The sequence below is a fragment of the Zerene cesonia genome, chromosome 27, assembly GCF_012273895.1.
Source record: "Zerene cesonia ecotype Mississippi chromosome 27, Zerene_cesonia_1.1, whole genome shotgun sequence".
NCBI lineage: Eukaryota > Metazoa > Arthropoda > Insecta > Lepidoptera > Pieridae > Zerene > Zerene cesonia.
The window spans coordinates 3,807,472-3,823,947 of NC_052128.1; the positions used below are offsets into that span (position 1 = coordinate 3,807,472).

Consider the following 16,476-nt stretch of genomic DNA (forward strand, 5'->3'; position numbering starts at 1 on the left):
CCTCGGCCTCCCTACCGTCAAAAACATTACTCTGCCCATCCGCTTGGAAGATTTAATTTTCATTTTTATCTCAAACATCCCCCTTTGTAGTGGTCTGTAGTCTGTATCCAATTAGGTTGGCTTTGAACGTTTTTCTCAAGCCCGGACAACGGCGCGGAACAGTTATGGAATTTTTAATTTCGATACCTATTGAAGATTACGCTTCTGTAAAGTATTTCCTTATGTATTTATGTTATATCTTTATTTTAAGCCTATGTTCAGCGAAAATATGCATTTTTTTTCAGTTACCTACACAAAAAAGTGTGGAATTGATTAGGCGGTCAATAAAATTGTGTTTATTGTTTGTAGATAACAAACTTTTATCAGAATTCAGAAGTCAATGAAATTTTAAATGTGAGGAATTTTAAAGTTTTATAGCATAATTATATCTATGGAACACAATACTCGTATATATGTATTCAGAAACACATTTTATTATTTTGCTCCGTTAACGTGTGAGAGACGATTTCTCTTCTTTTTCCGTAACAAATTTACTGAAGATAACTAAAATTGACCCAAGCAAACATGTAAGTATTTCTAATATTGAAAATCGTTAAATATACCAAAGATCTGTTAATAAAATATTGTAATCATTTATAATATATATATTAGGCAATTCTTGTACAATCATTCTTACGTGTGTTTATATTAACGTATTCCAAAACTTTCAGATTCAGGTACGGGTTCTATATTTGTCTGTATATATGCTATTTTATTTTTACTTGTAATGTTCCCATGCATTTCACATAATGCTCAACAGCCTTCAGCAAATTTCCTTACACTATTTCACCTCCTTTGAAATTTGTTAGCCCATATAACTGTATCGTGTAAGTTAATATACTATCAAGGTTCTTTTAAAATTTCCTTTTATTTTATTGATTTTTCTTTTATACCTTTCTTTCTTTACTATTTACAATGAAACTGACGTAATCATAATCTATTTAGTATTTGAATCTTTTTTCAATATAACATCAAAAAATGTAAACGTAATAAGAGCGACAGATACAGAATTTTTCTCGTCTTTATAATATCAGTATGAACACCGATTTCTTATATCGTTCACACTAAAGTAATGTCTGAGACCCCGTGAAATTGCTTTACATTCGCCAATTTCTGTGTATTGGCTGAACACTTTATTTATAATCGCCACAATTTCTATGGTTTTCTTGGTTAAATACAGTTATAAACTAATAAAAGATTCATGGCTAGTTAAATTCAATCGGTGAACAAGTTTTATTTAGTATCCTTTTATACCTATTACGATCGCAGCTATATATTTTTTTCAAATTTCTCTACTCCCCTACAAACTAAAATTGCGTCTACTAAAATGAAATTCTTGCAATTTTTTATACCCAAATTTGCCTTTCTAGGAAACTTAATTTTTTGCAAATTCGAAAAATACAACCTCACGCGACTCTACATTCCATAACGTAAAGAACTGTATCGGAATAAGACTTTCCTATTGACCCGTAATAACTCAGAAGTGAACTCAAACTGGAAGACAAACAGACAAGGTCAAAGGACCCGAAGAATAAATCCATTAAGGAGCCAAAACTAAATAACGCGCACTAAGGGGAGGTGGGCTTTATAAACGCCGCGGAAGCGAGACAACATCACTCAAAGACACGAGGCTAAGAGAGACAAAAACACGTCTGGCCTGGGCCTTAGATAAGGCGAAGAAAAATGTCGCAGAATATTTATTTATAGGGACCTGATAAATGGTTATTATGGGGTTCCGTAGTAGTAAATTAGTGCGATATATGGCACTGGTTAAATATTTATATATGCGTCGAGTAAGTTATGTTATCGTTAGGCCTAGTAGCGGGAAATGGGCTGGTTTATTTGGTTCATCTTCACATTCGTTGTTGAGTTAAGAAAGTTTGCTAAATTGTAGTTGACACATCTGACTACTGAAGCACTTTATACTGACAAATATTTATTTCCTATCTTCGTAATTCGGTTTTTAAATAACATTGAAAACATTCATCATATTGTTGCATTTGCCAGCCTTAACTTTAATAAGCTGTATATACTCTAAAATGATGAAACGAATTATGCATAGAAAAAATTATTGACGCTAATACATCTTTTGTTATTATTGTTTCAAATTGCAGTTAGCGATGAGTAATTAATAAAACGTCCAACGTATTTTCAAATTTACATATTTATAGCAAAAGAAACAGAACTGTTAACTAAAAAGAGCCATAATTATTAAACAATTAAAGCCATTTTAATAATAATACAATTGTATCAGTAATACAACGTCGTAACATCGTGTTAAATCTAATCATATTTATTTATTCTTCATAGTTTCTAACAAAATATATTCCTATGGATAAGGAAATATATAAACCGAAGATTATTATAGGCATTACCATATTGAAAACTTTGCGTCAGATAACTGATGAAGGAAAATATCAAACGCCCGGGAATTTCCCCGACGTATACATACATATAGACTATTATCGCAGACTTCCTGGCACCTATTTGAAATATACATTTTCGACGAGCAAAATTTATTATATATTTGTGAAGCTAAGGAAAATTATGAAATATATATTTTTCAGACATTAACCACAATCAATGCTAGCATTAATTCTCCTCAGATTCAATTGAAGTTACTTTAAAAATGGAGTACTGATAATATAGGAATCTATTAATTTACAAAATTCTATTGACAGACCATAATAGACTTTCCTTAAAAATCATATTCCATTGACATACCAAACTATTGAAAATGGTAAGAATTTTCGTTTTTTTTTTCCTGAAACCTAATCATAATAGGCAATTCACTTCAATTTTGTATAACACGTACTTTAACAGGCTTTTATTAACGCGTATGTTATAAACCAGTATTATTAAACCAACACGACATTCCATTACATGGTAATCCACATTAAAATGTCGAATACATAAGCGTATGTGATCTCCTCGGATCTCACACGAGTATATACGCCTGTCGGCGGCGGCACGCTCAAAGCACGCCGCAACCCTTTGATCTGCCGCTTAGGTACACTAGGTACCTATAGAACCCTTGCATTTTCGTCTCCTATTTTGATTCAGTGGATTTTGTTTTCATATCGCGTGTAAAACACAAGCCTATTCAATATATTCAAAACTGTTGATGAAAAAATTACTCTTATGTAATTTTATTTATTAGACACAGACAAACAGACAATATATACATTTTATGTGTATAAAAGAGCTAAAGAGATTATTTATGACTACTGTCTTTTAGAATAGCAAGCATGTTTTCATCATGTAATCACTGGAATGGAATGAGTCTTTTCATTATAAGTTTAATGTGAAAAAAAACTCACACTGCTTGCTTATTTGATATCATTATTGTATATATCTTAACAAATAAAAATTTAAGCAAATTTTGAATTTACTGGAGCTTTGGGATTGCCATTTCCTTTTCCTCACCCTTCGCAGTCCATTCCTTCTTTAAAGTCTGATACATGTCATACATTGGCTGCGTGTTTGTAAGGTCAGCTCTACAACTCTACTATTGCCTCCTTACCTTAAAACGTCTTGCTGAGAGAGTCACTAAATATAACTTATTCAAGCCCCAATAATTCATAGTTAAGTGTATACCATAAAAGCTGAAGCAACTCGATCAATATGAGAAACACAACCCTATTTATAAACAATTAAAACGCTCTTTAATAATGATTCTGCCTCATAGAGTTCAACTCTTACATTATAGAGATCTACTCAAACATATTAATAACTCAAAATATGACGTTAATAACGGGTATCTTCGTGCTAAACGGCGGATACACAGTAAATCCCCCAAAACGCAACACACAAGTAAAATAGCAATTAAAGCGTGTACCCTACGATATTATCCGAGCGACCAATGAGGCTGCACCCACTGTGCTAGGAATAGCTTTGACAGGATACGCGAAGAACGAGTTATTACGTAAATTGCTCACATACTAAATTATTTTAAATGGCCTTTAAAAACTACACTTGGAAGTTGTCTTAAATCTGAAAAATGATGATGATGAATTTGAGTGTTGTTCAGATAATTAAAAAATCGCCTGTGTTGTTATCAAACTACACATATGTATGATATAAATTATGAGTTGTATAACCCATAATATCATGTATATTATGAGTTTGTCAAAACTGAAACGGAACACGATGCCAAATGCAAACTGTATGATAATTATTGGATTTTTAATAAAAATGAACTCATGTTTGCTAATTATCTTCGATTTCTGTCTATTCTTTTCAATAACAATCATACCTAGATTTTATAAACTGTCTTACGTTTTTCTCCAAAGAAGCTGTACAAAAAAAATCTTTCCCTTATAAAATTCATATTCAGATAAAGCATACTGCTTACGGTTCACATCAAGATTTCACTATTAATTCACAAAAGGTAAAATAGGTCTACTTCTTAATACTCCTCAAATCCAACAAGAGAGAATTATCAAAGAAACCCATCCAGTAAACTGCCTGTAACACCTCAAATGCGCATATTATTCAATATTAATTAAAATTAACGAACAAATCCCCGCCGCATCCAAGCGTCACCAAAACGTAGCACGGTAATCGGGCGAGCGGGCCATACAAAGGGTTTACGAGGCCAATAACGCATGAAACGGGATTATAAAACATGAAACCGTTAGCTAAAGGGCGGTTTCAACCCTCTGTTGCTTTACATGTAATTATAGCTGTTAATTTGCGTGCGTTAAGGCTGTTGTGGGCTCGTTGGGAGTGCTTTTATATAATCGTAAATACATAAGACGTATGTGAAGGTGTAATACATTGAAATAATGCTTTATATATACTCTACTAATATTGTATAAGTAATGTGTCTATCCGTCTCTTGTTCACGGCGTAACCACTGAACCGATTTAGTTGAGCGTTTGTATGCGGTAGTCGAGGACGCTTCGGCACGGATTGGGCCAGCTCGCATCGGGGTAGTACCACAATCCCACAGAACACCGGCGTGAAATAGCATATTGCTGTGTTTCGTTCGGTGAGTGTGGGAGCCAGAGGCCTGTATCCTTTTCCTTACCCTTCCCAATCCTTGCATTTTTTCCTCTCGTCAATCCTTTTTTTAATCCTTTTCCAATTTGAAGTCGGCATTCACCGGAAGTCGGCAAGCCATTTGTAGAGGTGTAAGGTCTGTAATCGATCTTACGCCTCTCCAAATGTTCATGGGCGGTGGTAGCGCTTACCATCAGGCGATCCACCAGCTCCATTGCCCACGATTACATAAAATAGTAGGACATTGCATTGGTGCATAGGTTGATTCCGGAAGTTCCACGGGTACAGGAACTATGCAAGGAATACCCGGACCGGGTATCTATGGTTTCCTCTTTCGACTCACATGCATTTGTGCCAAATATCAGCCAAATTGGTTCGGTGGTTTAGGCGTTAAGAAGATACAGACAGACGGAGTTTCTTTCGCATTTATAATAGCAGGGTTATTAGGGATTAGTAAATTTTGCGTGTCTGTTTTCTTTAGTTACACGACATTTTTACTCGAGAACGGCTGACAGTATTTGAATTATGTACATTCCAATTATGATAATTATTAATCGATGTAAATAATTTAACAATTTTATAAAAACTCTACTAGGGCGGAGCCGGGGCGAGCTGCTAGTATAATATGTATCATTTATTGTACCTAGTTATGTGATTTTTTTAAGTGTGGATCTTTCTATACTATATATAAAAATAATATCCATAAAGGTCCCTAAATAAATTCGTTAGGTAGAAGTAATCTCATAAAATATCACTTAATAACAAACCGCAACTAATCCACAACCTCGTCTAGCCACAATGGAAATTAATTTAAAAATCCATTAATTCAGTATCGAAATAGCGTTGTATGAAATAATAAGTTAAAAAAGGCTAGGGCGCGGTAGGCGGGCCTGCATTAGTGCCGACCCACTGCTCCGAGCAAACACATTATAATTATGTCCATGACATATGCGATGCCTACAGAAACCGTACCTACATATTGAGTTTATATTTGTATACGTACAAGGGTCTTTAATTTGGTATATAAAGCTTTAATATTAATTATTAACGTATGGATGTTATTAATATTTAGAGTTTGGTTAATTTTTGGGTCTTGCTCGAAGAATTGTTTAAAACTTATGTTTCGATACCATATTGTTGTTACGTTTTGATAAGCTTGTAACACTACAAGTCAATACACTAGCTTTATTAAGAATCAATCACAAATACTTAAATAAAACATATTTTATGCTAGTATCCATAGGTATTATAACAATAAATTTAATAAATCTTTTTCAAATTTGTTAACCAATCGAGATTGGGTGCTTCGGCTTTCTATGTTGATATTATATCCTTCATATGATTATGTTTATTCACGTTTTGAAAAAACATAGAAGAAGAAAATATCGACGTATTCGTACTGCTACGTGTAAATATAAAATCGAATCATTTCAATCAAATGCTACAAAAATAATACGTAACTACTAATGGCAATTATTTATTTATACAATAGAATACTTTTTTATAAATATTCACTAAAAAACCGTTGTGTCTATCTATCTACATTAAAATTCCAAACAATATTAATGATATTTAGTTTAGTTTGCTTTTTTGTTCTGTTTAAATAAAAAGTAAAAATAATATAAAATTTGTCATACTTGAACAAGCTGTCAAGATAAAATCTAATCATTTCATGCAATGAAATTATTTAAAGCTTTAAATAGAAAACAATTTCAAATTATTAATTTTAAATTCATGGCACGGCTGCTCGTATCGGTTACAAAACACCTGTGCGGCCCTTTTCCCGCCATTTTCCTTCAAAATGGCCGACGCGTGACTGGCTTGCCAACTACGAAAATTATTTTCTCAGCCCCATAAAATGTTTTAATAAATTTATTAAATTAGTATTTATTCATACAATTTACGTACATTGTAGATTAATTTGTACATATAACAAAACGTTTTATGTGAATGTTTATTATTGTAATAATACTTATTATAATACTTAATTTGCGATAATTGTTTGTTTTCAAATTCTTAAGACCTAATAACTCATTAAGAAAACCTCGCTCTCAGTACCCTGTCCGGACTAATTTTGAGTGACATCAAATAGAGACACATCTATTATCTGATATGGATCTCCGTACACCACCGCTTCATGAAACATTAATGTTTTCCCGCCTGACAGATGGGCTCCCGATACACCGAATGTCATTTCACCGACGTCGCGACGTCGCCAGGGGATTTGATATTCTATAGTGGAGGACTGACGGTGTAACTGACGCTGCGTTATTTTTCGAAGATAGCAGATCATGTTTCGAGGTGTCATATTCGTTTTCGAAGAGAAGTGGGTGGGCTTATAATTACGAAATGTCAGTGGTTGTGTTCCCTTGCAATTTGAGTGAAAAAAATGGCACTTATTTATGTTTTAGTCATAGTTTTAGTTACTTTTGACATAATAGACTAATACACAGATAACTAAAACGTAAAAAAATAAATAATAGAGCAAATTAATAGATCATGCTAAGATTCTATGTGTCGTTATATGTTTGTAATTTTTTCAACGAAATGTGGATATTTACGTACGCACACGACGATTTTCTATATAATAATTCACTTCAGTAAGTTATAGTATTAGGAACGAATCGATGCGAGTAACATAGATGTTTTAGAAGTTTGTCATAGTTCTCAGTATAATTTTAGTGAACGAAGTATTTGTCTGTTTGACAAATATGATGTCGGTAGCCCTTCCATTAGAATAACACTACTGACGTGTATAATTTTAAATTGATTACTTTTATATTAATTTGATAAACCTATTCCAAAATAATTTTAACAAAAATTTAACCACTTAAACGAACGCGATATTCTACGCTATCAATTGCTTTTAAAGTTAATAACTGTATTTGATTCCTTAATGTTTGTTATCAAATATAGATGGATGTCTATGTCAAAAAAACGTCATATTTGCTTACATACGTTCCGTACGCCCATAATTATTATTCGGAAACATTAATTAGCATTGAGCGCATTTTTTATATAGTAAATTTGATAATATATGCAGCATATACGGCACTTTGGAAGATAAACACTCATAACATCAGACGGGGAGTTATAAAAACACTCCTCTGTGTAGTGCATCTCTACCATGTTACCGTATCGATAGGGCCTGTAATGTAGATATGGGATTTAACTGCACTCTTTATAGTAAAAAGCTTGGATTCGTTAGAACTATAATATTATGAAGAGACATCTCAATATATATAAATTTAGTGTCACATTGTTTGTCCACGATGGACTCCTAAACTACTCAACCGATTTTAATATAATCTGCAGGCAGATACAACTTAAAAGATTTGTTAGTTCATCCGGGCGGAGCCGGGGCGTGTAGCTAGTATTATTATAAAAACAATTGTCATTTACTATTATCGTATAAATACAAAAATAAAGTATTTTCAGCTTCAATATAATATACACCGCAGACAACATTTCGATTATTGAAGTTAACAATAAATTACCATGCAGACTTCGAGAACATTGCCTGATAAAGTTCAATCCTCTGCTGACTTCAGAACTCTGACTCATTAGTAATAAATTGATTTGTATTGCAATGCATGTCGACGTATAGACATATATATTCCAATATTATACACATTTTAAATAGAATGTAAACGACCTTTGAACACGGTTTAATTTAAACATTGCTTATGTGTACGTGACATGCCATGTGCATATACAGGATTATAATTTAAAACAATGTATTTAATAAGTTTTTTTTAATATTATCAGTTCTTTAAATGTAAAGACCAAGTAGAGGCTTTCTTGTCGGATATTCTCTGTCGAAACTGCTTTCCATACCAAAAGTAAAGGTGTAGGACTAACTTCCATGTACAACTTGACTTATAACCACTTCTAAAAGAATCTGCTTGAAAAATAATTGTTTAGGTGCAGTCTCAAATAGTTCTAGCTTCCCACATATAGAAGCCAACGCACCAAACTCTAACACCTCGCCAAAATGGTACTCCATTATTGGCCATACATTTTTAAGTTGAGATAACGCTATCGCATTCGCCAGGGTTACGTGGTAGGCTGAGCTGTTATCGTGTCGTTCCGCATGAACGCGCGCGTTACCCCTCCCCCCCTCCTCCCTCCGCGCGCCGCCGCCCCCCCACCCGGCGGGCCCTAGCAGTAACATACCCGTAGCGAGCAGTCTTGACACTTGAACGTAATTTACTACTGTAACTTAAAAGATAAGGCAAATATTACGCTTTGATACTTTGTTGAAACATATTTTTGTTAGAAAACTCGATCTGGGAAAGCTTAGAATTAACTTTATACCATTTTAAAGATTATCAATTTTTGTATGTGAATTAGTTCTAAAGACAAAAATATTGTAACGGTGTCATATTCGTTAAACTTTCAATGATTATAAGTTGAATGTAATTTTATTGGATAAAACTTCTTGTATTTTTATAATAAAAAAGTTGAAAAGAGATGTTTACGTCCAATATAATTGATCTTCATATAAAGTATGTTCTAAAGCCCTAAAATAAAACAATATCATGAAACTTATCATCCTATAAAAACAAATATGAAACAAGTATCAAGGTCCTACGTAGCACCGTAGCGGCTACGATACTACGCTCCGTAGCGGGCCGTAGCAGCGAATCTCAGAGGATTACAAGATCTACCACAAAATAACCTATCTTCCTAATCGGAATTACATATATTATTTAGAACACAATACGATACATTTATTTCCTTGAGAAACTTTTCTTATCGAAATAGAAATGGAAATAGTATTAAAATGTGTAGCGCTCGTTTTTATATTCATTAATTTTGTAACAGTATTATCTCGCTTTTTAAATGAAGTAATAAGCATAATTGAAATAAATAGAAAAGGAATTTTATATGTAAAACTGTAATTTTATAAACTGCAACTTAGGCTATTGAGATAGAGTTTGATACAGTACCGACAGTTAGGTAAATTTAACTCACCTCTCATCGATTATAGTTATTTTTTAAAAGATAAATGAAGACACCGTACAGAAATATTATGTTTTTATGATTATTAATATAATTTCCTATCAAAATCACATCAAATATGTATCATATCAAAATCACAAAAATACATCCATATCTTGGAATTCGGAAATATCTCCTTCCGTTACTTTACCGTCACACACCAGGATAACGAATTTTTCCTCGATATGTCATAACCTAGATCGAATATAGCAAATCACTCCAAAAACACTACCAATTTTATTGACATTTCCTGACAGGCATAAATATTACAGCATAACATGAAACGTAATGTTTTTACCGTGATACAACGCTTGCTGTATTTATTTCAATACTGAAATAATATTATCAAGTGATATATTTTATTATTTACTATCAGTCCGCCCGGCTTCGTCCGTGGTACATATATAGCTTATAGCCTTCCTCAATAAATAGGCTATCTAACACTGAAAGAATTTTTCAAATCGGATCAGTAGTTCCTTAGATTAGTGCGTTCAAACAAACAAGTAAACTCTTCAGCTTTATAATATTTAAGTAAAGATTCTATTATTCATTTTGTTTATAAATATATATTCCTATTCTTAAAAAATAGGTACTACATAAGAGATTTTGCCAATTCTTTTCCCGATAAAAATAATAGCTATATTCTTTTAGATAATTTTTTGTTTTTTGCCGGATGAACCAATAAACCTTTGATAGATTGGTTTTAGGTTTATTTTACAGCATCCCATTTCCAAAATTCGATACGAATGTGGATTTTCTGAAGGGCCAACGACAGTACGTCTTCCAATTTTTCTTTATCATATTGTTGAAATAATATATAGACTAGCGTTCCGTTTGCCTATAGCACTCAGATATCACGTAAATACATAATGGTGAAAAAGTAAAAGTACATTCAAATAAACAAAGAAATTCTATCACAAAACATTAAATAATTTTCATTAATTCACTTTATTGCCCTACAATTTGCACCTATTTCACCAACATATGAAAGATACAACAAAAAATATAACATTATACGTATACTTCTAGAAAAATCTTAACCTAGAACAAGTATGACTGTAGACTGTAGTTATAAATCAAAAGCAATGTCACGGAGTTTTCAACTGAATAAGTTGTGAGTAACGATTGTTGCCCAACTTGTGGAAACACGTCGCGATAAGATTCCGTATCTGATACTTTGAACATTATTTAAAGGGAGTTTTGATTCATTGCATTAATTTTATACGCTTGTATGTTGAGATACTTCCCCAAAATTGTTTGTAGGCATATAAAGTACCTCTTCAGTACTTGGTACTAAATTAATACAACTTTTTAGTTTACATTGTGAAGCAGTGTTTTTCTGTTTGTGTATTGGCCAATATAATGTTAAATGTTGTACCTGAAACAGCTAATTGTTTTAATAATTGCAAGAGCAATAGTTATAAAACAATTACTGCTATCTACAAACATAATATTCTGTACCATTAAAAAGACAATGTTACTGTAGAGTTTGACAGTTACCTACATGTATACCTATCTACATCTATACCTACTTATTCATAATTTGATAATCTGTTGTATTGTAAAATACCCCGTGTTAAAAGCTCAGTTATGTATAGCTTAGCTATAGTTAGGATTTATTTTTTCTGTAAACGCGTATAATTCATCTGTTCAATATTTGTTTTAAGCTTTTTTCAATTTCAAAATATTTACCCAATACCATACGTAATATCACAGATAACATAACTATACTAGTAGAAAGAAGAAGAAAGAAAGAAGGAATGTTTATTTACCACCACATAATCTTTGCAAACGTATTATAAAAAGGTCGACTTATATAACTAATCAGCGTGGTGCTAAAAAGGGTAACTACTCGGCTTGTGCTACGCGTTATGCGCAGCGCTGATATGACATGAACTAATATGAAAACGTCATTCAATCAATAAACCTACAAAGTTTGAATTTTGATTCCACAGGCGAAGAAACTCTAGAAGGTATAGAAGGTCTAAACTCTGACGAGACGGGATCAGGCGATAACTCCAACGCCGGTTCCAGCGGCGCTGACGAAGATGCAGCCAGGCTGCGGCTCAAACGTAAGCTGCAGAGGAATCGCACCAGTTTCACAAATGAACAAATTGATAGCTTGGAGAGAGGTTAGTGCTTAATTTATATGCGTTAATTCTACATAAAAATGAATCATTGGTCATCTTATCACGCATTTGTTGTGAGGAGAAGGTTATTAGGAAAAAAAAACGTAAGACATTTGTACCAAAACTTAGAAAAGGTATTTGCTGTAAAGAAAGTCGAATTTCGAACTAAATAACACTGATAATGCAAGCTATTACAAACATACTTCTTATTAGCATTTTATTGAAAATGAAGTATCAATGTATTTGAACTAGCCGCACCGCGCCGTTTCACCCGCTGAAGAAACTATGGGCATAATTTATATAGCTCATATCTTATTATTCAGTAGTTTTTACGATAAAAAGTAACGAACATCCATCCATACTTACAAACTTTCGCCGTTATAATATGATACCCTATAGCCATCAATCTTCGCATTTTATAGTTTGCTATACGAAGATATATATTAATAACAATAAACTTATTACAAAAAAATTACATGAATATATAAAAATTAACAGTTTAAGCGACATACAACTAGCGCTATCTTTCGAAAGTAACACGTTAAATAAAACATCAGTATGTAGCAGTTACCGACGTTCCTAATCATGTTTCTACTAACGCCATCTGTTGGTGACTTCACGAATCGTCAACGCTGAGCTTTTTCCTTGGTATTTATTTTTATATATAAATATGTTGTTCTAGAATTCGAACGAACACACTATCCCGATGTGTTTGCCAGAGAAAGACTTGCGGCCAAAATAGGCCTTCCTGAAGCTAGAATACAGGTAAGCTGCTACTGTTGATATAGTATTGTAATTCGTATTATTGACAGTAAAATCATTTCTTTAATAATACATACCTAAATTCATGATATTGTTTGATAAATTTTTCTCTAAAGTTACTTACTTTAAAGTCAGTCCGTTAATAATTTGAGATTATGACCTGATTTTAAGTTTATATTTCACTGTATTTTCTTATAACAACTCCTCTTATTTGTCAGAATCTAAATTATAAAATTATATTCTTAATTGCCCAAAACATAAAGAACATAGTATACTATTTCAGTATTCTAGTTGCCAATTTCTTTAACATTATTCATGCCCGGCTAGCTCAGTCGGTAGAGCATGAGACTCTTAATCTCAGGGTCGTGGGTTCGAGCCCCACGTTGGGCGGGACAATTTTTTGTATTTTTATGTACATATATAATAATTATTTTTCTCTCTTTGTTTAATTTACCTTATAAAAGTAAAAATTTGAAAAGTTATGAAGACACACAGATAATTGCAACGCATATCATGTTTCTTTATTTTATTATAAATATAAGATACATATGATGACATGTTTTGTCTCCGTACCTATCCGTAATCTCATATTTATTTTATATTTTCGCACTCCCTTCACGATAGCTTATTTTAAAACTAACAATTTTAATTCATTCACACTATATTTCAAACTTTATTAAATTCAACTTAACTAGTTGCAACTAGTTAGTAGTCAAGTTAATTGTACATACCTACTCGAATACCTCAATTATACATCAAGCACATCGAAAATGAAAGAAAAAAAATAAAGCACATCCAAAAGCCACATTACCCACAATAGCAATAAAGTCGCGTCCCGCGCGCGTGTTGTTAACCTAACCCCACATAAAGGTATGGTTCTCGAATCGTCGCGCGAAGTGGCGCCGCGAGGAGAAGATACGCAGCCAGCGGCGCAGCCCCGAGTGCGCGTACCCGCCGCCCGCGCACCCCGCGCACCCCGCACACCCCACACACCCCGCGCACCCCGCGCACCCCGCGCCCGCGCCGCTGCCCGCGCCCGCCGCGCCGCACGCGCACCATGCGTACCAGCCGCCGGTTAATGTTGATTCTTACAGGTATGGTGTTAGAATATTATAATATGTTAAGCTTATCAATCTCTCTATTATATTATGTGTGCTTTCCAACATCTTTAGATTTAAGCCAAATCAACAATTTGTGATAACAGCTTCAGCCGTCAATAACGATTGTCAATTTGCGGCAACAATAAAAATAATGATTCTTACATGTATCCTGTGCTAACTTTATTATACGATACTACTAGTAGTATTATGTTATCTGTGAAAATACTATACCAATTTATATGCTTTCCAATACAAATTACATCTAGCTTTAAGCGGCATCAGGTATTCACAGGTCACAATAGATAGATAAGTATGTAACAAGTAGGCTCATGACATCAACTTCAATGTGAATTCGATGCTAGAACTTAATAACTAGATAAACTTATTTATGCTAACGCAGATAAAATGGCATTAGATCAACATTGATTTGCTTCTAGAACTATTCATTAACAGAGCAAGAACATCACACGAAGGACAGATAATGGCGGACCTTGAAAACAGAATTAGAAACCTTTTTTTATTGTTTTGCTGAGATTAAACACATTTTGTGCGATTTTGAATACCGAATATGATCCGATACTTCGCTGACCAGATAAATAGTACAAATGTGTTACGATTTATCTGGTTAACATATAGCAACAAAGCACAATTGAGTATGCTGGCACTACCACCCCACAGCCCGCTAACCCCCATGGGCTACGGCGCCAGCAGCGGTATGGTGTCCGACGCGTCGGTGTGCGAGGGCAGCGAGGCGGACCTGTGCAAGGGCGGCTTCCTCGGCTACCCGCGCTACGAGCTCGGCTACCGCCAGCCACATCCCTATGTGAACCATGGCTATCAGCACGAGCCGGCTTCTCCACCACCAGGTAATAATTTGGCAGTTTGTTTAAAGGGAAGTAGTTTGGGATTTATGCTCTCTAGCTAGGAGCTCTTTTAGAAATTAGAATAAACTACGTGTATAAATAGGCTTCAAATATCTGGATTTCGTAGTTAATAAATGCTTGTAAAAGTGAGAGAATTGACATATTTACCTATCTGAGAAAAAAAAGGAATTTCGATTCCGTAATAGTACAGATTTAATTTATTATACTTGATAAATCGCTTTAAATTATAAAATACAATGATTTCGAAAAAAAACCCCTTCATCATACCACCTTTTATCATGGTCGATAATATACACTCCACCCACACCTCGCTTTAAAACTTCCAACAAATCTAACTCTGAACATGGACCCCTAGAGCTGGGCGGTCTCCTGGGCGCAGGGGTGTCAGTCCCGCTGGCCGTGCCGGGACAGGACTCGCAGCAGTACTGGTCCCGCTTGCAGTGACCCTGGTGGAACTAGACCTCAACACTACATATTACATAACCGTCGAAACTTATTTCTCACTCTCGAGATATGAATGCGTTTTACAAAACACTTGGGACAAATCGATCAACATCATTATAAATCTTGTAAACATTTTCGTTTGTCACAAACGAACGACGTTTTCATCTAAGTTAATTTTGACCCATGAACGTATGTTAAACCATTAAAACCTAACGATAGGTAACCGTTCTCATGATTTTATATTTGGTGTTGATAGGCTTTAGTTCTTCAGTTGGTAATTTTAAAAGCCTAATTAATTAAAGAACGCGAGAAAATTTTCACATCAAAAAATGACTGTATGATATTACCTATACTGATGTTTAACTTTACTTAGTTAATTTCATATTTCATAACAGAATAGCATTTAATTGTAAATCCACGCCAAATATATTAATAATTATTAACCAACAAATTACATTTCATATTTTGGTTCTTGATTAATCGATGTGGCTTTTGTTGCAAGAATATTGGAAAATGTGATTCCATTAATCATACGTATATTGAAATTAATTGTAATTTCCATTTTTGCTGTATTATAATTTATATGTATCTTTATAAAAATAACTAATGGTTAACAACTGTTTTTACATTGTCGATGAAAATATTAGCAACATACTTATTTTCATCGGCAGACAAAACCATGTGTAAAATTTTCATCCCCTATGTCAACTCTTTAGGGGTTGGTTATTGAAATGAGTCTTTAGTAGCCTATATTTCACTCTGAGTCTTCATCTATTTTCATTCCAAATTTCATCCAACATCGGTCTGTTGGTTAAGTCAAGAAAGTCCAAAAGAAAATCAGGCTTTCCGATTTTACGACATGTATCAATATGCATTTGAATAAAGATAAATATTGGCGAAAATTAAGCATCACCGCCTTTGTCTAAAAAAACCAAAATAAAGCTACCTATTCTGATGATTTAACTGGTGTTACCTCGATTCCTCACTGTAAATTTTCTTAAGTATTATTTTAATTGTAACTATTCTACCAATTGATAGTATAAAGAATTAACATATCTGTTAGCCAGCACACGAGAGCACAAAATACGGGCTCAAATTATGTATGTATGT

The 16,476-nt window shown here is 33.7% G+C and overlaps 1 protein-coding gene and 1 non-coding gene across 2 annotated transcripts in view; both read left to right on the top strand.

Moving 5' to 3' along the window:
• The window catches only part of LOC119837277 (paired box protein Pax-6-like), a 37,895-nt gene extending 22,433 nt beyond the window's left edge, over window positions 1-15,462 (top strand). Inside the window, exons 5-9 of the mRNA XM_038362793.1 lie at window positions 12,003-12,179; window positions 12,859-12,941; window positions 13,809-14,032; window positions 14,717-14,904; window positions 15,278-15,462. Coding sequence (XP_038218721.1) covers window positions 12,003-12,179; window positions 12,859-12,941; window positions 13,809-14,032; window positions 14,717-14,904; window positions 15,278-15,366 — 761 coding nt within the window. The 3' untranslated portion in view covers window positions 15,367-15,462. The remainder of the gene's footprint in view (window positions 1-12,002; window positions 12,180-12,858; window positions 12,942-13,808; window positions 14,033-14,716; window positions 14,905-15,277) is intronic.
• Trnak-cuu lies at window positions 13,256-13,328 on the top strand. The gene has a single exon. It is a non-coding gene; the product is annotated as a tRNA-Lys (tRNA).
• Window positions 15,463-16,476: the final 1,014 nt, after the last annotated feature.